The 24,691-nt window shown below is 31.5% G+C and overlaps 5 protein-coding genes across 14 annotated transcripts; 1 reads left to right on the top strand and 4 right to left on the bottom strand.

Annotated features, from left to right (window-relative positions):
• Nucleotides 1-391: 391 nt before the first annotated feature.
• Nucleotides 392-3,035, bottom strand: LOC137836088 (uncharacterized). The gene is made up of 2 exons (XM_068644920.1): nucleotides 2,951-3,035; nucleotides 392-1,038 (listed from the first exon to the last, which is right to left on the bottom strand). Exon 2 carries the CDS (start codon nucleotides 977-979, stop codon nucleotides 803-805), a length of 177 nt encoding a protein of 58 aa, XP_068501021.1. The 5' UTR covers nucleotides 980-1,038; nucleotides 2,951-3,035; the 3' UTR covers nucleotides 392-802.
• Nucleotides 3,036-4,305: 1,270 nt separating this feature from the next.
• Nucleotides 4,306-6,787, bottom strand: LOC137836085 (uncharacterized). Of its 3 annotated transcripts, none has more exons than XM_068644915.1 (7): nucleotides 6,712-6,787; nucleotides 6,088-6,180; nucleotides 5,438-5,504; nucleotides 4,990-5,112; nucleotides 4,827-4,910; nucleotides 4,658-4,744; nucleotides 4,306-4,578 (listed from the first exon to the last, which is right to left on the bottom strand). In XM_068644915.1, exons 2-7 carry the CDS (start codon nucleotides 6,153-6,155, stop codon nucleotides 4,492-4,494), a joined length of 516 nt encoding a protein of 171 aa, XP_068501016.1. In that variant the 5' UTR covers nucleotides 6,156-6,180; nucleotides 6,712-6,787; the 3' UTR covers nucleotides 4,306-4,491. The 3 variants fall into 3 exon arrangements, with proteins under 3 accessions (XP_068501016.1, XP_068501018.1, XP_068501017.1); XM_068644917.1 differs by having other exon boundaries at nucleotides 5,438-5,568; nucleotides 6,712-6,781; XM_068644916.1 differs by having other exon boundaries at nucleotides 6,599-6,723.
• A 1,088-nt stretch (nucleotides 6,788-7,875) lies between these two features.
• On the bottom strand, nucleotides 7,876-11,580 carry LOC137836082 (galactoside 2-alpha-L-fucosyltransferase-like). 6 transcript variants are annotated; one of them, XM_068644908.1, is made up of 5 exons: nucleotides 11,368-11,580; nucleotides 10,904-11,277; nucleotides 10,695-10,778; nucleotides 8,784-10,255; nucleotides 7,876-8,690 (listed from the first exon to the last, which is right to left on the bottom strand). In XM_068644908.1, the coding sequence occupies exons 2-4, from the start codon at nucleotides 11,214-11,216 to the stop codon at nucleotides 8,784-8,786; spliced, it is 1,869 nt and encodes a 622-aa protein (XP_068501009.1). In that variant the 5' UTR covers nucleotides 11,217-11,277; nucleotides 11,368-11,580; the 3' UTR covers nucleotides 7,876-8,690. The 6 variants fall into 6 exon arrangements, with proteins under 6 accessions (XP_068501009.1, XP_068501008.1, XP_068501011.1 ...); XM_068644907.1 differs by having other exon boundaries at nucleotides 11,364-11,578; XM_068644910.1 differs by having other exon boundaries at nucleotides 7,876-10,255; nucleotides 10,695-10,773; nucleotides 10,904-11,035; nucleotides 11,172-11,277; nucleotides 11,364-11,379.
• Nucleotides 11,581-13,097: 1,517 nt separating this feature from the next.
• Nucleotides 13,098-16,431, top strand: LOC137836084 (uncharacterized). Of its 3 annotated transcripts, none has more exons than XR_011085192.1 (3): nucleotides 13,098-13,599; nucleotides 14,138-14,399; nucleotides 16,056-16,431. XR_011085192.1 is itself a non-coding variant. In XM_068644913.1 (2 exons), the coding sequence occupies exon 1, from the start codon at nucleotides 13,241-13,243 to the stop codon at nucleotides 13,577-13,579; it is 339 nt and encodes a 112-aa protein (XP_068501014.1). In that variant the 5' UTR covers nucleotides 13,098-13,240; the 3' UTR covers nucleotides 13,580-13,599; nucleotides 14,138-14,781. The 3 variants fall into 3 exon arrangements, 1 of the variants encoding a protein (XP_068501014.1); XR_011085191.1 differs by lacking the exon at nucleotides 16,056-16,431 and adding an exon at nucleotides 14,520-14,781; XM_068644913.1 differs by lacking the exon at nucleotides 16,056-16,431 and having other exon boundaries at nucleotides 14,138-14,781.
• LOC137836083 (aquaporin NIP6-1-like) lies at nucleotides 13,966-18,435 on the bottom strand. The gene is made up of 4 exons (XM_068644912.1): nucleotides 17,520-18,435; nucleotides 16,906-17,100; nucleotides 16,088-16,149; nucleotides 13,966-14,387 (listed from the first exon to the last, which is right to left on the bottom strand). Exons 1-4 carry the CDS (start codon nucleotides 17,973-17,975, stop codon nucleotides 14,189-14,191), a joined length of 912 nt encoding a protein of 303 aa, XP_068501013.1. The 5' UTR covers nucleotides 17,976-18,435; the 3' UTR covers nucleotides 13,966-14,188.
• Nucleotides 18,436-24,691: the final 6,256 nt, after the last annotated feature.

Genomic DNA, 24,691 nt, shown 5'->3' with positions numbered 1-24,691 from the left:
AAGTTGAATACATTCAATCCAACATTGCTAAATAAACTGTTCGATGCCATGCCTGATATCCATCCAAAAACTGGAGGATTGGCCTTTTAAGAAGAAAAGATTTAATCAGTAACCAATACACTTAATGTGGGTCAATCCCATAACTATTTCCATAAGGACTCTTTCTGAGGTCGCTTCTTTTAAGATTACCCTTTCTACGTTAGATGGGTTATAAAGGAAAAACAATAATAATAATGACGACAAGATCTCATCCCAAAAAATTAGCCTTTTGAGAGGAGATCATCATGATTTAAATTAACCTTCCATGTTTGTTAAATGTGAAACATACCAATACATACTGAAAAGAGGATGGCATGGGTAAAAAATTGTGTACATTTACAAGAGGCACAAGTAAAGAACAATAACAAATAAGTCTTGTAACTGTATGCATTGGTATACATAATAAGCGTACATGAAAAATCAGAGTCCACCAAAATAGTAGAGTCGTCATGTTAACTTGTTAAACCAGAAATTCAAATGCACACCAAAAATATTTGTTATCAGGCCCGTAAATTGAATATTAAATACAACTCTCATGACCATGAAACAGATTTCTGGCCTGAAGCTATCTTATCTTCCAGTCTCCCAGATTTAAGAAACTGGGTATATGATACCTTTTAACTCTGTCTCAGCGTAAGATTCAGATCAGGAAGACTGCGGAAGAATGAGAATGATTCCTAAAGGACAAAATAATGAGCAAATAACTGCTAAGAATGCTTCCATAAAAACAATAATCTGACTCCAATATGGCACCAATTACAAACTAAGCATCATCATCATCCCTCTTATTGGGCTTGCGGTATTTTTCCTCCACAACTTTTGCCATGAACAAGGCAGTGTCAGCTAACTTCGTGACGTTAGGAACTTGATAATTCTGAGCTATGTAAACCCCACATACTGTCCCTGCTATGAAAGAGAAGCAACTCCTAAATATACCCATAGTTGCTCAAGTGCTTGCTATGAATTTCTGCTATTGAGAAATCACTTTAGCAAGAATGGCTGTCAAAAATAGGCAAATTAGCATTTAGTTAAAATCATATGAGAAGTAATTTTAGATATTTTGGTAAGCCGATGGTTGTGAAAAAGTTCCACTGGCATGTAGTAAAGATCACTAACATAAGATAAAAATCATAAACAGCTTCAAGTCTTTAAGTGATATACATGATTTAGAAAACATTATGATAAACAATTCCAAATTAGTTCTTCTAATCTATCATTCACAAAACAGAAGTTGCTAATTGTGAATAGCTCATTTGCCTATAGGTTACTGGATTGATTGGAACAAAATATGCCAGTATGTCAAATTGAATCTATTCTAAGATATAGGTCATACTATATTATATTCAAAGCACAATATCTAAAATGAGAACCATGTAAAACAGAAGTGCAAATATATATGAAAAACTATGGCCTTGTCTAGTCTCCCTCAATGGGTATATTTTGGATCTAAAATGAAAAATATATCTATGTTCTGGAAGCATATAAGCAGATATCCAACCTGAGTAACAACACATTAATAGAGAAGCCACAGTAGCCCAGGAGAAAATACATACAGAAAACAATTTAGCATAGCTCAGGCCCAGAATGGATATGCAATCACATAGCAACACAGCCAAGGAAAATACAAAGTGAAACTCAGATAACCAAATCAAGAAGAAAAGAGGATAAACCATAGGTGCGGTGGAGGAAGCAAGGGAAAAGCATAAAGGAGATAGCAAGGGGCTGTAGTTGAGGCCTTGAGTTCCTAGATGCTTCAGCAAATCATAAGGAAGTTTGTTTGATTAAGATTACGTACACCTATTGTTTTAAAGGATGCACTATTTGAACATGCTCCTATGTAGGACTCACATTTGCATGAAAATGTATGAAAGTTTAATCACAAGTATGAATAGAATGTCCAAACTACCAAACTCAGCCCACAGACAATACAGAAATGCTGCAGTTTAGATTATTGCTTTATTTGCAATAAAAAATTGTTGAGTAGTATGCTGTAATAAATGCTTAGTTCTGTTTTTTTTATTTAGTAGAATTCATCTCATGTGATCTTTTCTATTGGCAACTGTTATAGTCTTCCAAGAGTTACTTTTCAGCCTATAAATGTCTATGAATGTAATGCAGAAACTAAGAAAAATAATAATCAAAACAGAGACCATTCCACTTTCAAATTTTATCCTTCACTTGTTTTAAATCCTCTGCCCAATTTGGAGTAGCTATAGTTCCCCATAAAACTTTGTTGAGTGTTAGATACCAACATCACCTCTAGAGTACAAAAGTAAATAAGAAAATGAAAAAAAGGGTGCCACACAGAACAGAATATTTTACTTCACTCTACTACTCTACGCACGAATAAGAAGAAACAGTAAAGAATATGAAAACTGAAAAAAAAAATAGTAATTATTGTTTATAATTGCATGATTGAATCAAAATATTAATGTAATGCTGCAAACCATGGACACTAAAACAAACATGCAAGTGCATAAAAAATCAACAATACCATGTCGCCTAGAACAGTTGATACGCAAACCCCAGCCCCAACAACAAATACAAGTCCAAATGCCTGTTAATGCAACATTCTCCTGTTCTATTGAACTCAACACGCAACTTTGCACACTTTTTTTCCTAAAGGGTGGTTATTTCATTAAAAAGGAATTAGGAAAAGGCTCTAAAGTGAGGAAGAAGATTCGGGTTCTACGATTGAGACCCAAATGAAGCAATAAAACATGATAGAAACTAGAAACATAGGAGGTGTGAGATGCAATCAATCTTATTATTAAGTATTAGTGATGAGTTCACAGCAATTGAAGTAAAATGAATGTAAAACAGAAAAAAGAGTGTAATTTGTGGAAGAAGAAATTGAATTATGAGGAACAGAAAGGGTAAAGGTGAAGGATGAAAGAGAAAGTTTGAATACCTAAAGATATTCCGATCGATGCTCGTCGACTCACAAATGTCTGCAATCTTCACTCATCCCCAAATGCTTCCTTTTTTAATCCTCCAATAAAAAACGTATTTTTACTATTTAACACATTTCAAATATTCCAATGATGCAAAAAAAAAAATTTACTGTTTAATGTAACTGCCTTTTATTTTATTCACTTTGAAATTCAAATGTATAATCAAAATTAAAAATTAATAATCTTTTTATCAAATTGAAAATAAATACTTACCTTTTAATTAACTATTAAATATCATTGGGTGTTGTTGAGATGAATTTATGCACAAATACTTAAAGGAAGAAAAATTTATATATATATATATACATATATTCTCAGAAATTAAAACCTAAAAAAGTGAAATGCAATATAGAGATGTTTTTTTGAGAGGGTTGAATAGGAAAAGCGGAGTCTTTTATTTTTATTTTTTATTTTTTTTAATAATAATAGCAGTTAAAACTCATCATTGTATAAAATAAAATTATTTTTAAAAATTATTTATGATGAATTTTATTTATCAATATTTAAAAGTATTAATGGAATTAATTCTAAACTTATATTTTGACATTTTTTAATATATATACATATAGAGAGAGAGAATAAACTTCTTAAAAGATAAGATAGCAAACTGAATCTAAATATAAAAAAAATATTACTTTGATAATTTAACCTAAAAATATCACTCCAATATATATATATATATATATATATATATATATATATGATTTCTATTAATTTTGATTTGATTTATACTGGGGGATTACACGAGCGTGAAGGAATTCAAATTAGGCAGAAGTTTATTCTTAATCAAATTGTGAAAGTAACAATGCATTTTTTCACCTCAGTTTTTCGGACTAGATAGATTTTTTTACTTAAAGATATTAAAGTCAAAATAGCCTTTCAATTTATATATTCATATTCATCGTATATTTATATACGTGCTATAATTATTATGAAACTATTCATCATTTATTTGAATCCAAATTTCTAGAAAGAATATTTTGATATATAACTTTTATCATAAAAAACAACAGCATTAAAAACCGTTCTTCATTTTCAACCTTCTGTTTATAATTTACTTCCCTTCCTCCACCAATTGAACCAGACATTTCCCTTTCTTTGATGAGATTATTTCCTAGGTAATAGTAAGAATAATAATGTTATCTATTTTCAGTTTCATTGTTATCGTCCTTCTAATTGAGTTCTCTGTTAATTTCATGGGTCTTCAAAAGTGTGATTCTTCTAAGTTTTGTTCAATTAGTTTATACCTTTAATCATTATGTGAGAAAAGCTTAATACTGTGTCCATAATTTGAATGATAAAAACAAGTCAATTTTGACAATGGTTTGTCATGTTGATTATCATACTTCAATATAGAATAAAAAGTATCAAACACGAAAGCTAAAGTATATATAAAGCAAGCCTAGAACTTTCTTTGAAAAATTCATGACATGTTCTACAGTCGATCAAGGAGAGATAGGGAAACTGGTAGTATACAAGCAGATCACATTCATTCTTCTCACAAGGCATCACGAGCAGCTATTCGGCAAACTATTGCATCAGCAAGTGATGATACTCCAAGTTCCGATGCAGATATCTTGTAATGCTGAATGATAACAAATTACTGAATATGCTATACATGCACAAAAAGATACAAAGCCATTTGGATCAGAGCTATTACAAACCTTCTGTATCTGCGATAGGTTTGCTCTCCCTTCTAGCTCCTCCAGGTCAATCTCTTTGCCATTGATGAGCTTCTGTATAGCTTGTACCTAGTAAAGATACAGAGATCACTTGAGTTATGTGGGTGAAAGAAATAAATGTGTGCCATATTTTAATGTAGAATTATCTCACCTCATCAGGAGAAGCATCAAGTCGAGCAGCAAGGATATAAGTTGTGCTGTCAGAGATGCCACATCTTTTCAAAGATTCAGTAATCTAGTCACAAGAAACGCCAAAGTAAGTACTCTAATTTGAAATATGAATAATAACAGGTTAAAGAGAAATGCATAATTACATGCTTGGACCCTGAGTAGTTGTAAACGAGCTCTGAATGAGGAGTGCGTGTGGTCAATGAGTCTCGTGACTTGGCTACAAGTGTCTTGTGTGCAGCCGCTAGAACAGGGAAAATATTTGGAATCTGGTTCAGTTGATAAGAATGGTAGCATCAGAAAGAAGCAAAAGTGTTGTTAATTGTCATTGCTAAAAGTTTAAGCACCAGCATCATTAGGATCTTCTCATGTTATATACTCACATGAGATGGTAGTCACAGATTGAAAGAGAAAGAAACGAATAAAACTATTAAATCCTCTTTAGAAATTGGTGGATCCAACCATAAATACTTCTGCATACTTTTCTCTAATAGCATCACCTTCTAGTGTTAGTAAATAACATAAAAAATGGTTTTGATCCTCTTGTAAATGTTACTGAAGATGACATAAAATACAAAAAATAAGAAATCATACAAGTAAAGCATTGAGGAATGCAACTTCTGGCTCCAGAGTCCCGGTTTGCATACTTTCCAAGAGTTCTCTGTGAGAACATCAATTACATAACACACTTTAGCTATGAGCAGCTTCACAATCTTTTGAATCAACTACAGATAAATAGATAAAGTTTTTACAATGTGTTTTGTATATTTACTTTTATAGATTGGCATATGACCATAAATAGCAAAAATTTTGCAATCAGCCAAACGCCATCTGGAAACAATTATCTAAGAGCAACTGGCTCATCAATTATCACACATTAACTAATGTAACTGCACTACTAGTGCATAATGTTCTTACTTGTTATAACAAGCAAATGCAAATCAAACTCTAACTACGTATAAACTGAATTTTGAGGTGAAGTGATCCCTTCTGTTGTGTTTTATATAGACAGCAATATTTCAAAGTTACCCCAAAAAAATCATTCCCCTTATATCCATGCCTGATGGCACAACAAAGAAATTTGACTTCAACATAATTCAGTTAATAACAAATACCTTTTAGATAGCTGGCATGATAAAAGAAAATCTTAAATTTAGTTCTAAATGACAAGCATGCTGATCACAGTATCTTGGCTTATACTTAATGGTAACTAACAACCCCGTGACAGAGAGAGAAAGACTAACTTTGAATTGGCTACATCAGTGTAGAGTGCAAGAGAGAGAGTACTTCCATTTATATTGAACGACTTCATAGCTTCTTCTGGCTTGAATATGTAACTATATCAAAAGGAAAGAAACACAAAAATGAGATTTCCTGAACCTATCAATTCTCTTCTCCACTTCACTTTAAATTTGTCTTATTTTCTTAACAACGAAAATTATTTTCACTGCCCCATTTATTCATTTCCCTCCACATTTTTTTCTTCCCCATTTTTTCCCAGCCTTTGACCAATGAAGTATATATACACACACACACTTTACACTTGATCAATGAATAACGTTCATAAACCCTGGCGAGAAAAATAATTCCCAAACCTCAACTAAAAACTAGAAAAGAAGCATGTGATGTTCCAAACAATATCAACCCTCATAGAAGGAAATCACAGTAAAACGCACACAATTCCTCCCCCAAATAAAACCCAAATTGTTCTAAAACAAGGTCAATTTCAAAATCATTAACAGAATTTCCACAAACCATGCTCAACATCCAAATTATGAAGTAGGAGGGTAATGAAGCGAAGAAACAATGTCGAAAGGGTGGAGAAAGACGAGCACAGAGATACCAAGGAAGTAAGAAAAAAGGCTTACCATATAGAGACGAGAAACAGTGCAAGTGAGGCGAAACCCTAAAAACGTCTATGAAAGAAAAAAATAAGACGAAAAAATATCAATAATCTATTACAATTAATAATAACTAACACGTGTATCCATATTTTTTATTATATTATATATATAATTTTATCATCTTTTCAATTATTAATGAAAAAATTAAAAAATAATATAATTTAAATTTTATATACATATATAATTTTATAGAAATAATATTAAAAAAATTATGTAACCGTTATTTTTTAAAAGAAAAATATTAATTGTTTATTTTATTAATTAAAAATGTCTATGAAAGAAAAACATAAGACGAAAAAATATCAATAATCTATTACAATTAATAATAACTAACACGTGTATCCATATATAATTTTATTATCTTTTCAATTATTAATTATAAAATTTTAAATTTTATATACACATAATTTTATAGAAATAATATTAAAAAAATTATGTAACCGTTATTTTTTAAACTAAAAATATTTAATTGTTATTTTACTAATTAAAAAAATAAATTATTTTTATTTATTAGAGGATAAAAAATTCAATTAAAAGATTCCATCAACAAAAATTACCAAATAATATATCCTCTTTATACAATGGTATAAATAATTATTAAAGCAAAATATATTATTAAATTATAAAAAAAAATCATAAAAACTAATTATAAAAATAAATATAAGTAAATTTTTATAATTTTATTGTAAGTAATTTTTATTCATTTTGTACATAAATTTTTTATTACAGGTACTTATTTTAGTTTTAAAAAATAATTACTCAAAAAGACACTAAAAAGGATAATTTCCTTTATTAATGTGTATAGTTGCAAAAATATGTCTCTAACTTCATGTCTTAAAGGGTGCTTCTCTAGTTTAAAAAAGCAAAAGAGTTAAAAATGTATGAAATTTATAGCAACCATAAGATAAAAATCATAAACAGCTTCAAGTCTTTTTAAGTGATAAATAATTTCCCTAAGCAAGAGTTAATCTTTGTATAATTCACTGGCAGAAATATGACTAATTTTTTCAGAAAAATATGAAACATTTTATATTCCCCAATTCATCTGCTGTGCATCCTGCCATATTTAGTTCCGAGTCATGGAGTAAATATTTTATCTTGAATCAGATATGTTAACGTTTGTGGCACTTGTCATCAAGTTATTTATGCATATAACAACTAAAATTGATTGTTTAAATACAACAAAAATCCTAAATTTACAATTCAATAATGTAAGATATGGAATGAATACAGTTAAAGCAAGAAAGGTAGATGTTTGCAAGAAAAGTTCTAGCTAAACTAATGCCTTGAGATAGTTCAGCAGCAAAATTGGCAGAGACCTGCAGAATTCCTGGAATCAACTAAGGAAGTTTGCCACAGCAATATTGAATAATGCATATACCTTGTGTGGTTTTCTGTTGACAAACCATGCTTCCCAGATTGAATTATATATATCTACAATGGCCTTTCTAAGAATGGAGAACCAACACCATCACACCCTGCTGTAAAAAAAATCCATAAATATAACCTTGATGTTGTCATTGATGATATATTAGAATTTCACCTCCAATACCACTCATTCAATATGGTGAAACTGGTTTGATCCAAGGCAACCCTTTTGTAATCAGTTGCAGTCTATTTGCTACAACTGGAAATTTGTTTATATATATTAGCACTGGCACTGGCAGAAAATTTCAGTTGCTTGATGCACAACACTATAATTACATACATGGGGGGTATACAAATGCTCAACTTTAATTCGTCTTGCAAATAACGCACAACAGAGTGAACAACACCTATTGTACTGATGAAACAGGATGCAAAGTTTTTTTCCATAACAAAATCTTTAGCCTCTATCCAAGAGATTTAGAAATAGGATCCCTGAATGACTGGAAATAGTGAAAAGTGAGAACGAACTTACAAAACCAAGGGCTATTTCTCTCTGTTCTTGACAATCTCAAAAACTGTGCAAAGTAGTAATATATTAGAGCAAAGAGGGAGTATTGAAAAGTTGGCAAAGCAATTGACCCAGTTCTTGCATCAAGTTTGTGTGTTACCTAGTGATTACCATTAACCAGCTTCAATCCACCAGATACATCTTCACAATGCTTCATATGATGAAAAAGGGAAGTAAAATCTACTGTGCTATTGGCCCTACAATCATTTTTGGGAGGGTAATGGAAACAAGGCTCCATGGACTTGGCTTGTCGACAAGGTGGATCTGGGACGGTTTCATTATATGCCCTCCGCAAAATCCATGGCTTCAAACCTCCAAGACTATGAGCAACATAACCAAAAGTAGATTTCGGGCTTGTAACCAATGCATCACACAAACTCAGCAAATATATTTCGGTCCATGCCTTAATGTTGTGCATGTCATCATTTGACTTTTGACGCTCTTCATGACTGGGCTGATAAACTCTTATTACCTCCCTGGTCACAGTTCTATTTGCCTGATACATAGTCTTCAGCTTCTCCCCGTATTCTGAGAATAAAGATGCCACTAAAACAGCTTTTGAGGTCTTCTTCAAAGGAGAAGTTACTAACTTTTGTGTGTTGAACTTGAAATCAGGCAGCAACTTATGCTGAAGGGTGCATGATACTATTTCATTAATAACAGTTTGATGTGGAGGTCGATGAGTATTAAAAAGCCTAATCTGCAGGCCAATCCTCTCATTTGCCTTGGCTAGATGCGCCTCATAGAATTTTCTAATAATTTCCCATGCTTCATTTGATGGGTGAAGAAGGTAACGTCCAAGATGGTGAAAAACAGTGTCTTTCTCAGGGAACATTTTACTTAGACCTTCACTAAATGATGGAATCATAAAAAGGGAAGGAACAAAGTATTGATCTGACCGTAAAATCAGCACGGAAATTTTTCGAAGAAGATCTTGACTTGGATCACAATGAAAAAAATTATTGTGATGGTCATGGGTGTGCTGTAGATTAAGAATAAGAAATGGTGGCAAAAGTACCTGTGAACTGTTTACCTTGTAACTATTTAATATGTTTTCATATGTTTCAATATGTTTCTGATCTCTCCAATAAGGAAAACTCCTGGGCAATAACCACGAGGAATCAGGAAATGGCTCACAAAAAAGACCAAACATATCGGCCCCAAATTTGACAAGCAGAACACGATCTGTAAGGATAGCATAAAGAAATGCTGCAACCAAGGTTACTATCCTGTTCCCTAATCCATTTGCAGCTGTCCAAACAAGATATTTGCACTTTGTACTAACATCACTTTTGCTAAACTTTGTGCCCTTTCTCATGATTTTGTTGTAGAATTTGGTAGAAGGTCCACAACTTCGATGAAGATGTTCATACTTTCGTAGCTTGGAAATCAGATATTTAGAAGGTTTGTGAGGGGAACTTTTGCGGTACAAGTAAGATCGATATCTACTAAAGCATGATGCTTCATCAAATGATGAAACCAGAAGCCCATCAAGGAGTTTGTCTTTAGAAATGGTGGCAGTAGATAGGGACAAAACATTCTCCCCATCTTCAAATGAATTATTCTTTGGCCCTGTAGATGCATAAATAAACAAACAAAAAGCCATACAATTTTATGTAACATTTATATCCAGATAACAATGCATTGAAATTTAGTCGATTTATGGTATAGCTTTAATCCATGAAAATGAACAAATCATATGAAATCATCTAGTACCTCATTTTAATATATGATCTTGCTAGATATAAAAAAAAAACTGAGCGTTTTAACCAATGGTAATTGGTAACCTACCATTGCAAGTATTAATTGGTTTTTTTCTCAATTCTTCAACTGCATAATTATGGGGTAGCTCTGAGTACATGAAGTCATAAATGCTTGTTATAAGCAGACCCTTATAGTGATCTTGAAACTAATCCTTTGTATATATATGCATCAGATAAATATTCAATTAATAACAAGGAAAATGAAAAAAAGGGGCTGAAATTAAGGTAGAACGAAGAGAATAACATACCAATATCTAAGAGAGGTAGTGTCTGAGCTGGTTCTTCTAAGATCCCAGGCGTAGCATTCTGATTTTTGCTTCCCAACACCTTATCTAACATATAATTTAGAGAGCTCAGATCAGATGTTAAGGATATGAGACAAAGTAACTAGTGATGAATTAAAGGCATAGATTGAAGAAGTTGGCAGTTCTAAGACGATTCAAAACAGTGGAATTACCAACAGGAGCTGAGTCTGCAACAATATTATGATCCTTTTCCCCAGTTTTAACTGTAGCATTTTGAAGCCCTTGTTTTAAGGCATTTTGAGCTTCTTCTTGTAGGACATTAGTAGTGGTAGCATTTTGAGTTCCTTGTTTCAAGACAACATTAGAAGCATTGTGAGCTCTTGCAGCCAAAACGTTAAATCCTTGGACGAGATCAAAAACTGAGGTTTGGTGTATGAGAGTAAATGTGATTAAAATAGGAAGGGTTATAGAAGCCACAACCAAAAATGTTCTGAAGCTCTTGAAACCCCACCCCACTTTATCCATCGTCACTTGGTGGCATGAAGCAGCTTCAGATATCAATGAAGTAATTCACAAATTGTCTTCGCTGCAAGAACATGCACATTCAAAAATTAGGAAAAACAAACCAAAATAAATTGTTAGTTGTAGGGGATTCAGATCCTCAGAGTTTACCTACTCGTTTGTGTCAAAATCGAATTTGATCGGTAGAAAAAAATCGAGAATGCGAGAAAGAAGCAATTACGAACAGATTCACCAATAATTCAACTTCGCTCTGTTACAATACAACTGCTCCTGTAACTATTACTGCAACATATGTTTCAAAATCTGTCGGTAAGACAGTAAAATGGAGAAATCTTTCCGACAACTGTGATCTCACACATATTTTCGCGAAATGTTCTTTTGAAACGTTTTTTATTTATTTTAATTAATAAAAAATATAATTTTCGTAAACCACGATGAATATTTCAAGGTGAATGCTAACAATTATCATGAGAATATTGATTAACAAATTGAAAGATAATATAGTTAAAGTGTATTACGATGGTTTTGTTTTGAGGGTATGTATAGAAAATACTTTCTAGAAGAAAAACAACTTTTTTTTATGAAATTAACTTATTTATAAACCTAAAACTAGTTTACACATGAGTTAAAAGTTAAATTTTAGAGAAATTAATGTGAAATAACTTTTATGGATTATAAATTAGTTTCAATTCATAAAGTTGATTTTATTTTATCTTTTATTTTTTCAAATGTTTATACAAAAAATTATAACAAACATTAAATGAGACTTTTGAAAGCATTTTTATTATAACTTCCATTCTACCCTTCTAATTTGATTTGAATTTTTTTTATAAAAATAAAATAAAATAAAATATATATATATATATATAAACTACTCCAAATCAAATCGGAAAAAACTATTTACTTCACTTAAATAAACTTAAGCTATTAAATAGAAAAATATAATAACATCACTTAAGTGTCCTATTGACACTAAAAACTTGTAAAGTCAAGAATTTTAATCATAAACAAACACGTCAATGGGTCTAGACATCAATCCGATCATAAAAAACAAGGTTGGAACATTACACAAAGTGCATAAAATGTAAAACATAATCAATATGATCTACCCATATCATCCCCAAGTTAAGCATAATACTTATTCCAAACTAATAAAACAATTTTAAATTCGAAAAACAAATGTTTTGTGATCTCCTCTGTCTCCTCACACAAACAACAAGACATACATTCAACCACAATCCCCTCTTCTTAAGATTGATTTTAGAAATAATTTTATTACCCAAGACTCTCCAACCAGTAATCCAACTGTAATTTGATTTGAACTTAGATAGTTATGAATTGTAGTTATATAACTTTAGAAGAAATTTAAATTATATTTGATATTATATATATATATATATATATAATTTGTATTTGTAATAAATCAGTGTTAATCTATCATAATATTATAACTTAATAGTAATTTGATGAATATACTTTCATTTCATGACTTTATTATGTATAATATAAATTTTAACACTTTTTTAACTAAACAAGATCTTCACTAAAAAGCATAACAAATTAAAGAAATTAAAAAAATTATTACAATAGTTCATAACTTTTTATGTGTATTTATAAATAAGAGTGAGTTGGTTATGGATGAAGAGGATTACCTACTATTTGAAGGTGAGTAGTCTCTTTAGTGTTTTTTTGACATATAATGATTTTGAGATAAACATTTAAAATGAGTTATAAATCATATAGAATTCTTTAAATATAATGCGTATTATTTACAAATTAACATGGAAAAATTTAAACTTCAACTTAGAAAATAAATGTAAGAATTCTTGATTTAAGAAAATAAATGTAAGAACCCTTTTTGAACTCTTTTATTTAAAACAACATATTTATCCTTATTTCTCTTTCTTGTTCATGTCCCAAAAAATATTTTTCGTAAGGTTTAAGAAAATAAAATAGGTTACAAACTTTTTTGTTAAAAACGAAATTTTTGACAACAGAGAGAGTGGGGAAGAAGAAGGGAAATTGCAATGGAGGAAGAAGAAGGAGTCTCAGACCCATGGCTGGGAACGGACAAGCTCTACCACCTTCTCATCTCTTTCTTTCTCACTTTTCTCTTCTACGCCTTCGCTTCTCTCACTCCGTTCCGCCGCCACGCGATTTCCATCGGATCTATCTTCTCCCTCCTCGCCGGCGCCGCCAAAGAGGCCGCCGATCACCTCGGCTATTTCCGCTCTTCGGGGGCTTCTCTCAGGGACGCCCTTGCCGACATCCTCGGCGTCTTCATCGCTTCCCTCGCTCTCTCTCTCTTTCCCTTCTCACTCCGATCCCCTCCGCCTCCTCACACGCGCGCCCTTTCCCTTGTTTGATCTCGCTAACTCTCCATTAGGTAATTCCTCGCCTTTTCAAACCCTAAACCATAATTTTACTCTTCTTCTTCTCTTCAATGTGCAATTCATTTTCATACATTTACGCATTACCACTGTCTCACTCAACAGAGCTACCTACATTCATCAAATTCTGTAACTGTTATTTAGGTAGATTGGAACTGTTATTTGTACACACTCTTGTGTAAAATTCAACAAATCCCTATGCTTTTGTGCCATCAAATTGAACATATCTTCAAGGTTTTATCTACTTGGACATGAACTTGGTCATTTTTACAGACTAATCGGTCTTATCTTTGTTCGTTCCTTTTCTTTTTATGTTTTATCACATTAGGAAAAAGAGAGCCAAAAAGGAAATGATACTGTACTTTTTATGCACGAAACACCACTTCGTTTTTTGCCATAATACATTAAATACACCAACACTTTCAGCTCACATTTTATACATCTAACATTTGCACAAACCTTCTCTTTTTTGCTTGCTTTCTACAATATTTATATATTATCATTTGAAAGTAAAAACATCACATCATGTTGCAGTGTTCAAGTTGGATCCTTAGAGTTCTGATGACTGATGGCAACAGGGACAAGTCACCTTCTGAAGCTGATTGAAGCCTTTGCTTTGGCGTCATCGTCTTCTTCGGGCAGCTTCACTGCAGTGTAGGTACCTGCCCCGGCTAAAGCTCCAAGAACGGGAGCTACCAAATAAACCCATATGGCTTTGTAGTTGTTTGCGGCGATGGCAGGACCCAGTGTTCTTACTGGGTTCATTGAGCCCCCTGATACTGGCCTGCATTTCAAGGTTAAGTATGTTTAACAAAAGTCCACTTTTTAGGGCCAATTTTAGATAACTCTACTTTGTTTTTGTAATTTGTTGAAGAAATAGCTTTTGAGGAAGTTGAAAGAATTCTTTTCAATTAAGGTGATGACGAGACTGGGAAAATTGGAAAAGTGCTAACAGGAAACAATGGAGTGAAAGCTTCTTTATTTTTCACCCGAAGGATTAGAATAAGGTCATGTATTTTCTAAGCTTTACTACAATAATGATAAACATACTCTTTTAAGCTCATTTTAGATCAAACTTGTATACCGAAATCAAAGCCTGTTAAGAGACAGGTACACTAGTTTGTGATTCATTTTATAATTTTCGAACGGAGATTAGAAAAGCATAGTTTAGAAGATTACTGGGATGTTTGGAACTCATTAAGGATAGAAGAATTGTGTTTCAGAAGTGAACCTGTGACTATTAGGTTTTTAGAAGTCACTTTTTGAAACATAAAACATATACACTGGAAATGTTTACAGAGTCATATATCTTCTGTGCTAAGTGTATTTCGACTTATAGGAAAGTTGCACAGAAATATGAAAGAACATGAAATAATACTTCAAACTTAAAAGAGGAAAAATGCATCTTGTATTTCAAGTCTATTTCAGCTTATAAGAGTAATTGGTTCAAATGGGAGGTCGAGAGGAATTTTAATATGAATCCTCTCCACTTTGGTAGGATAAACAAAAGTAAATAGACATTTTACTCTCTTCTTATCATTTAGAGGATTTTTAGTGGTAAATCTTGATAAGATTTATTATTTATAATATCTTGTATTAAAGGGAAAGATAAGATTTTCACCAGGAAGAATGAATTATTTTATAAAATCTCTCAAAAAGTTTAAAAATAAAAAGTATTATATTTTAAATTATCTTTTATTAAAAAAAATCTTTGTAAGACTTACAGAAACTTAATTAAAATCTTAAACTCAAATATACTATTAGATAAAAAATTGGATGAAATCTTATATCCTATTTGATACTAAGGAAAGAGTAATGTAAGATCTCAAAATAAGGTCTTCCACTAAAAATAGTAAAATCCTCTCTATTTTTCTAACGGAAAAAAAAATGTATTATTCTCCTTTTCTCTCCATAATTCTTTAATAAAAGTTATGGGCAATTGTAAAATTATGAGAAGTTTATAATTGGTTGACTTTATTATAAAAAAAGGAATTATTTGTTTTCGTGAGACGGAATGTTTAAAAACAAGTAACTATTTCTTAGAATTTAGGTATACTTAACGTACTAAGAACCTCTAAATTAACATCTGAAATTGTAAGTGTGAATCATTTTAAGATTTTCTCTTTCAAAAATTATTAAATTTGTAAGAAATCATTAGTTTTACCATTTACTTAAATTTCTCATTTTTTATTTAGTTTTTAATATTATAAAAAATTCAATTTAATCTCTCCAGTTAATAAAATTGAGAAAATGAGTATCATGAATGGCAATTTCACGTACTAATTTTGGAATAATTTAAAAATAATATTGAGTGATTATAAGTACGTGTAAACACAAAACAATTTTGTAAAAGAAAATGATACTTTTACAATACATTGAGTTGTATTATACCATTTTTTATACGATGGATTTTGAAATAAATATGTAGTAATTTTTGTTGTTCCTTTTTTAGGTACGTTACTATAAACATATACGGTGACATACCCTGCTATGAGTATATTGAGCATGACGGTGGCACCCACCGCGATTCCCGCGAGTTCTCCCACCTGCAATTCATCAATCATTCATCAATCAATGCAGCTGCTGCACATGCATGGAATTCGTATATACTGTTATACTTATACACACAAATACAAGTACATGAACACCCTTCTACGTATCTTTGACAGTATAATTCTATCATCTTGTAGTTTGAAAAGAAAAAAATATTACAAAGCTTTGAGTTTGTGTATCATAGTTTATTTCCTAAAACAGGTGTGAGCTTTGTTTTTTCTGCAGAAACTGCTACGTATTAAATGTTATTTATTCCCGGTAATTGTACGTTTCTAGATCTGTGCTTTATTGTTAAATAAATGATGTTGGTGTTTTTATGGTGAAAGTAGGAAAATATTATTGTGTGGTGCAAAGCAGCAAGATTCCAAATCCTTAAAACGCGGACAAAATCTCAGTGCAAATTAAGCATAAACTTATTATATACAGCTTCACATCTCAAACACTTTCATGTGGCTCACAACACCCAACATATCTCTTCCTTTCACTCTCACAACCATAATGTTTCTGGATTTGTCCTTCATTTTCATGCATACACTCACATAGATGAGGTTTATACATTTATATATTTTTTTAAAATTTAATTTCTAGCTGATGTGACGTAAGATTTCTAATATTTTTCATAATAATGATTATTTTCAGTTTATGTGGCATAGAAGAGTCTAAAAAGTTTATGGAAGTAGCAAAAGTGCTTTTTGTTGTGCCTCTAGAGATCATGTAACATAAAGTAAATAACGTGTAAGGAGACTCACAGCTCTGGTGTCGGTGGCGACTGCAGTGACAACGAACATGAGATTGAAGGCAATGATGAACTCCAAAGCAAAAGCCTGGGCATATCCTCCTGAAGGAACAGTGACTCCACCACTCATGAAAGGGTGATAAACCCCTTTCAGAGCAAATGCGGCACAAATAGATGCCAAAACTTGTGCACCAATATACATAGGCACCTACAACAGTTAATTAATTTTGATTACATATGAATCAAGATTAACCTGTTTTTGTGTATTGTGTGAAATAAGTAACTAAGATCAAAAACATATAAAGATATATACATTAAACCTGATTCAACCTCATAAAATACTCTTCAACACATCTTACTCACGTGAAAAGTGTGAGCTTGTGTGGGAGACGACATATAATGAGTGATTCCATCCGATAGCGGATGACCATAAGTCCAACAAACTCTCAATAAAATAGGTTTGAGACTATAATACCATATTCAGAAATAGACTTTAAGTCTAATTCAACTTCATAAATCCGATTTATAAGATAAAGTTTATATTTATTTATATATTATGAAATGTTTTAATATGTACTCGATGAATATAACCGGTAGATAATTAATGATGATGAGAGTTGTACATACGTGCTTCCAGGGGAAGTGCTTCAATGCAGCAAAGGAAAGAGTGACAGCAGGGTTGAGATGAGCACCGGAGATGTGGCCGGTGGCGAGGATGACGATCATAACGGCGAGGCCAGTGGTGGCAGCGCACCCTATGAGGGTCTCAGAGCCGTTTGTCTTTTGGTTGACAATGGCGGCGGCAGTGGCGGCGAACATGAGAATGAAGGTCCCTATGAACTCGGCACCAACCTTTCTTGCAAGAGGGACAGGAGGAGGGGGTGGCAATGAGCAGGAGACAGCAGGTAAGGCTCCATCTTCTATGCTCCAATCCTCCACACTGAAGCACCTACAACTCTTGAGAAGGGAGTTTTTGTTAGTGTTATTAGTCCTATTTCTGCCATTGTTGAAACCACCAAAAAGAGGTGCACCAGGAGTGCTTGGTGTTGCAGGTGTTGAGGGGATTTCCTCATTGTTGTCCATACCCCACCAAGAGATCAGAATTGTTTGTTTGTGATGAGATGAGATGAGATGAGAGGTATGTATATATAGGGTGTAGGAGATGAGGGTACAGTTGTTGGTTGACTTGGTTGCAGAATGAGAAAGGAAAAAGGAGTGAGTGAAGAAGTGGTGGATCAAAGTGCAGTGGTAGGGTAGGCATCAGATGAATCAATTTAACAAATAGATGGTGGGCATTGGGCATCAAATTTCAAATTATATCTTCTTTTCTTTTTGATTGACTCCTATATTTTGGAAACATGGTATCATATTAACAACATAATATCATACTAACAAGTGAAAAGATAAAATAATAGTTTTTCACCTAAATTAAAAATATTTAGAGCATAATATAGGCAAATGATTTAACATTTAATTCAGAAATATGAGTCACAGCCACAAGTGTGTGAACATGCCTTTGTCAAAATTAACATCCATCTCACTCAAACTAAGGAATAAAGTCATCCATATTTAAGTATATAATTAATGATCTCATATTTTTCAAGTAAAAAAATATTTCGTGTTTATTAATTAAATTAGTTATTGTTACACTATTGACACAAACCTGTAAGAGATACATATTAATTGAAATCTTTCTATTGATGTGAAAATAAAAATAACAAAACCAAAAATATATAAATATTCATGAATTTTTAAAATTAAAAATTATTGCGGGCAGCAAAATGGGTCCTCTTCACAAAATGCTCCTTTCAGATGCAATTCTTCTATAATACTTTCTTTAGCTTTCAAAAAAAAATTATATTCTATAAAATGTTATTTTTTTTCGTATAAAAGAGACACAATAAAAAGAGCTAATGGGATGTAAATAAATAAATAAAAAATAGTTAATAATCTAAAATAATAAAGACAGGAAAAAAGAAAAAAAATTGCCTGTATATAAGTGAAAATATTGTTTATCATGTTGGAATCCTATAATTATATATATATATGTGAAGAAAATAAAAGTTAAAATATATATATATATATATATATATATATATATATATACTCTTTTGAGATATATATAAGTATGAGTCTAAATTTTACATTAAATGAAAAAATAATAAGGGTTAAACATCAATAAGTAAAAATACCCATAAATTTATTAATTTAGAGTTTTGGATTTAGAGGTTTTCTTCCTAAGTTTAGTTCATGTATCTTTCTAATCTCTCCTCCACCAAAAAGAGCCATCACAGTCTATCTATAAAAGTAGAGAAATATTTTGTTGACACTATAACAGTAAAAAAAACATACATCTGACATTGATATACTAATATAATAATATTTTTAAATTAAAAAAAAATATTAATTTATTAAAGTTACTATTTAGAGTGTTAATATATTACCATCATAAAAGTAACCAGATTTTTAGATAAGAATAAAAATCTTTGGTAACTGAGTGACATATACAACTTTGACAATGTTTGTTACAAAACAATATATAAGTCCAATGTATCTCATAAATGTGATGAAAACATTCTAGTTTTAATTCGAATTTGTTGTGGTTAGGCTAAACACATAGTTAATGGTGGAGGTAAAAAAGGAAGAGAGGGTTCTGGCAGCAACTATGGAATGCTATGTACAAACTGATGAATATGACTCATCATCACCAAAAGCTTTGTGGGCAGCATGCCATTTAAGATTACATGGCGATCATTGTTGTGTTACTGCTCAAGAATCAGCATAATGATTAATCAGATTTATGTCTCAACTCTGAAATTCTATGCTGTCATTGGAACATCAAATCATACAGGGAAAGATAGAAGAACACCCTATTAATTCTTTCCTTTTAACATCTGTGGTTTTCTTCCTCTTTCATATCCTTTTCGACTCTCGGAATTAATGAACAATTATCAGGAAATACCCCTCAGATTTTACTTCTCAAATTGCTGCTTCAGAAACCTTACTGCAACTTGAATAGAATAGAATAGCATATATATAAGAAGAAGAAACGAATGGACTATCATTAGTTATTATTAGACAAAACTTAGGTATATAGATTTTAAAGTGTTTTTTCAGTGTTAGTTTTTTCATTAGGATTTTAATGACTCTGATACTCATACGGATACTTATATAGTAGGATATCGTATATCGATGAGAGATTAGGATATTTCATGATATATAATTAGATGAAACTCATCTTATAAGTTAGTTTTATAAAGTTGAATTAAGCTTAACTTGACTTCTTATATCAGAAACTATCCTAACGAGAATTTGTTGATCCTATCAACACTAGTTATTGGTTATCAGACCATCCATAAATATATAATATCACGTATAAGTCAGTATTCTTAATTCTAACTAGAGAATACCTGAGGACCTGAGAGTTATGTGTCGAGTTATTGCAATGTTGAAAGGTGGACTCCAACAAAAAATGAAATCAAGAAGGGTCAAAATGAGTTGGCATTTTGTATCATTTTGTCCTCCACTTCATCCACTCCACATCAATTGGTCAACTTACTTCAAATATAGAATTCTTCCTGCACACGTATGTAGCATGTTGTTTCAATGTGCACCGTTCCTTTCTTTCTTTTCTTCTCTCATTAGCTTCAATAATGTACTCCCTTTAATCTTAGCTAATTGTGTTATAAATCAAAAAGCTGATTTGACCGAAACAAGATACCTTAGACGTAGGAAACTGCATAAAAAATTGTATAGATTCTGCAGCTGCAATAGATAAGTTAACAAGAGGTTTCAATGAGCATGTTTGCAGTGCTAATAAAGTTAAGCAGGAAAGGAACCTTTCACATTTCGTTTCACCATATATTTCAAAATGGCCCAAACTTAATTATTATCTCAGTTTTTTGGTCTTCAAGGAAATTTCACTGTCATTCCCTACTCATTAATGATGAGTTTTACAGTGTGTAATAGACTACTTTTCACTCACTTGGACATCAGAAAAAGCACTGGCTCTAATTGCTCCATGTTTCGCCCTCACATTTCATTGCTTGGAACCAGATATGTGGAAGATTGAAAGTTTGGCCCCACGCCAATCCCAACCTTATGAATCAGTTGAGACTCAATAACTAGCATTGTTTTGGTTTAACCTGAAACTGAAAGATATACGGATTAATTGTTATTCAGCCAACTAAACCAAAGGTTGTAATGTATCAGCAAATCTGCTCCTTAAATCATGGTAACAATAAGTATTACTCTTGGCCGAATGAACAATTATCTCCCAGATTACTTAAATCCAAAAAAAATTCAACCAAAACGTATAAATAGGAGAGACAGTCAAACAGTGTCGGAGTATTTTTTTCAGATTTTCCAGTTATCGAATAAAAGTGGAAGAATTGAGACTGAAAGACCATTAAATTTTGGAGGTTGAGAACACCAAAAACAAAAGATAAAGAAGTCACTTTATGAGGAATCTAATCTTGTAAGAACAACCCTTTAAAGAAAAACTGATCAGCCTTGAAAATTCAGCCAGTAATGTCTATAATTTATTGCAGAAAAACACAATAATCAACAATCTGGTTGCTTCCTCGTGTATAGTTTAAGGAATGATATGATTCACAGATAATCATACACTTTAAATTAAGTGGCCAGATTTATATTTTCAGGTTAATATGCTTTTTTTTCAGGAGGAGGTTCGTATGCTCAGAAGAGTATCTATCAGCAGTAGAAATGAATTCCTTAATTAAATATTCTGCATGGGAAAAAAAGTAGTTCATGAGTCAGAAGAGAATGAAATAATTTCTTTTTTTGGTTTAAGCATTCTTTGTCAAAGTCTTCCTGAAATTTGCCATTATTAGTAGATAATTGGGGAAGGGCGTTCATTAATATTTTTTGTCACTGGAAAATTCAAAGTGAAGCTTTTGCTCTTATTCAATCCTTTGAATTTGGAAAAGAAAAGGAGAAGATTCCTACTAAAGAAGAACATGTGCTTGCTTGTGTTGAGCAAATTAGTGGAATGGGAAAAGGAAGTGAAAGAGAAGGGCTAGCAAATTAATGTGGATGCAGAAGTGGAGAGAATATGATTAAGTGCAGTTCTTATTATTATATTTTTCTGATTACTTTATAATTCAGAGAAAGAAAAGACAAAAGATGAGAGGTAATGGGTTGTTGCATATATAAGCCTTCCCTAGGTTATTGGCTATGGTGTTTGGACAAAGATTCTGCTAAGATAATATAAATATGACATATTCCAACTTCATAGCCAACACTTTATCTAACCTAGTATGTCTTGTTTAATTCATGCTGCACTGTTCCACTGTACTTTCATTATATTTACAAAATTTGTGAGTATTCTCTTTCAACTTCATATGCATGTTCAAATGTTTCATTAAGGCATTATCTTTTCAATGGTGCATATCAAACTGTTTTATTCATATATCTACCATGAAAGAGACAAGAGGTAAGCAAAACGACACGAGTATTGATTATACCATTGACTATTATTTAGATAGTGCTGCTTAAATTCATAATCAATTTTTTTCTTTCCTTTCATCTGTAATAAATAGGGTAAAACTCAAAATTACAATTTGTTGATATGAATAAAAACTAAAACATGTACTTTCATTGAGATAGTTGTCCTATTTGATTTCTGAGGCTCGAGAAATCGGTAAAGTAAACGGTCACACGCCTCTCGATCAAGTTAATAAGGTGATATTTCAGTTAATTAAATACATTAACTTAGGGTTAATAAATAACTAAATGTTATTAAGAGTTATTAGGTCTGGACCAACATAATTAAGAAAGAAAGTCCAATAGAAAGTTATAAATAGGACAAGAGTCTCATGATAAAAGGTAATGACTTTTTTAGTTTTTTTTTTATCAGCAATAAGAAATGAATAACATGAATTACTTAAGGGGTGATTCAACCCTTATACATACTTATACAATATAATTCAGCTTCTCAAGCCACCCAAACCAGCACAATGAAAGAGCCCATATTAATCTACCACTAAAAACCCCATATTAGCACAATACCAACCTAGTACAAACTCACTACGAACATATCAAGGAGCAAAAGAACAACAAGCCTTAACCACCAACCCAACTACCAACCCAACAACCCATAGACACCATCATCCAACAAAATAAATAAACTTGTCACCCTAAACTGTAAGAAGCCATTTATATCGAATTCAAACAAGACAAGGGTGCAAGACACCAATCAGAGAAGGAAAAACAAGCAGAGGGTATTTTAGAAGTTACCTAAACCAAGCCTTCAATGACTTTTCTAGTTCTAAACTAACTTGAGCACTCCAATATCTAAGCAGAATTGATTAGAGTGACTTTGGAAGAATTCCACCCACGAAGAAGATAAGACAATTAGTAAGAGATATTCGATTAGAAATTGTAAAAACAATAGTAATCACTAGTATATTGTTTGTTTTGAAACTTTGAATTTAGTCATAATTTTCAATTTCTAAATAATATAATTTCTAAATAATATAATTTTTAAATAATATGAAGTGAGAAACCAATCAAATATTAAAAATTATAGCAGTTTAAAAATAATATATGACAATAATTGAGGATTCAACTAGTTAAAAATAGAATACCTGAGTAAATTAAGAATTCAAAATCTCGTTTAACCAACATTTTATATCTTCCCTTGCTATCTAATCATTCAGAATATAATCATTATTCATCAACTTTAAGAAGTGCAACGCATGATGATAGAAAAAAAGGACAGATCGTGCTGATAACTTAATCGTGTTTTTTTTTTCAATAATTAAACTCTCATAAACTTTAAAAATAAGTATTAAAATACATAGTTTTAACTTTAATTCAAACTTCAAGAAGTCTTGATCACCCATTAAAAGAAGTTTCTAAACTTACTTAAGAAATAAACTACTATTTATCAGAAATTTTTCAAAAAATTGAAAAATAATTAGCCACTAAGAATTTAATTTTGAATGCACTAATTTTATATATATATATATATATATTACTATTTTAAAGTATATTTATTATTAATTAGTTGATAGTAAAAGTCTTAAGAATTAATTCCAATTAAGCATATATCTTAAGGGAGAAATCATTTTATCAGGTGTTAGTTTAGTTTTTATGTGGTTCACCTCATATTATTCCACTTTTATTATTTTTTTACAATTTATAGGATTCAAGTTTTCATTAATGTTTTATTTGATTGTTGGATTTATATTTTCTAAGGCAGATTATTTATTATTCTTACAAACCTGAGTCTTATTTTTATGATATGTCAGCCTATTCTAATGAAAAGGTCTTATAATAATTAAAATTTAATCTTACTACCCGGTATTTAATCAATAGAGGATAGTCTTGGTTTGCACAAAATTTCTAAAAAATTCTCCCGAAATAGTTTTTTCCTGAAATTCCAAATAAGAATCTTCACTGAATTAAGGACAAAACTCGAAAAATTTCAAGCCAAACGAATGAATATTCACCTAGGAAAGAAATCAAACAGTTTCACACACAAACGAACCTTCATTTCAGCCCTGACAGTGATGATTAAAAAATTTATTGCAAATCTTTTTGGACGAATTTGAGCCTCAAATCTCAGCCAAAACTCATTAGACACAATGACGAATGTCTGGTTAAAATTTCAGACCAAAATACCCTAGGAGTAAGGCGTAGTAAGTCCTAAACCGAGAGTGAAAAAAATTGGTTTTCTGAAAACAAAATGTTCTAGCTTTTCTTCCCCGTATCTTCTTCTTTTTTATTTCTTTATGGACGTGCCTCTTTACCTGGGTGCAAACAGCATATGAAAG

Source organism: Phaseolus vulgaris, chromosome 5 (assembly GCF_000499845.2).
Source record: "Phaseolus vulgaris cultivar G19833 chromosome 5, P. vulgaris v2.0, whole genome shotgun sequence".
NCBI classification, from domain to species: Eukaryota; Viridiplantae; Streptophyta; class Magnoliopsida; order Fabales; family Fabaceae; genus Phaseolus; species Phaseolus vulgaris.
Note: the sequence above shows the minus strand (reverse complement) of the source record. Positions and strands in the feature narration are given on the sequence as shown.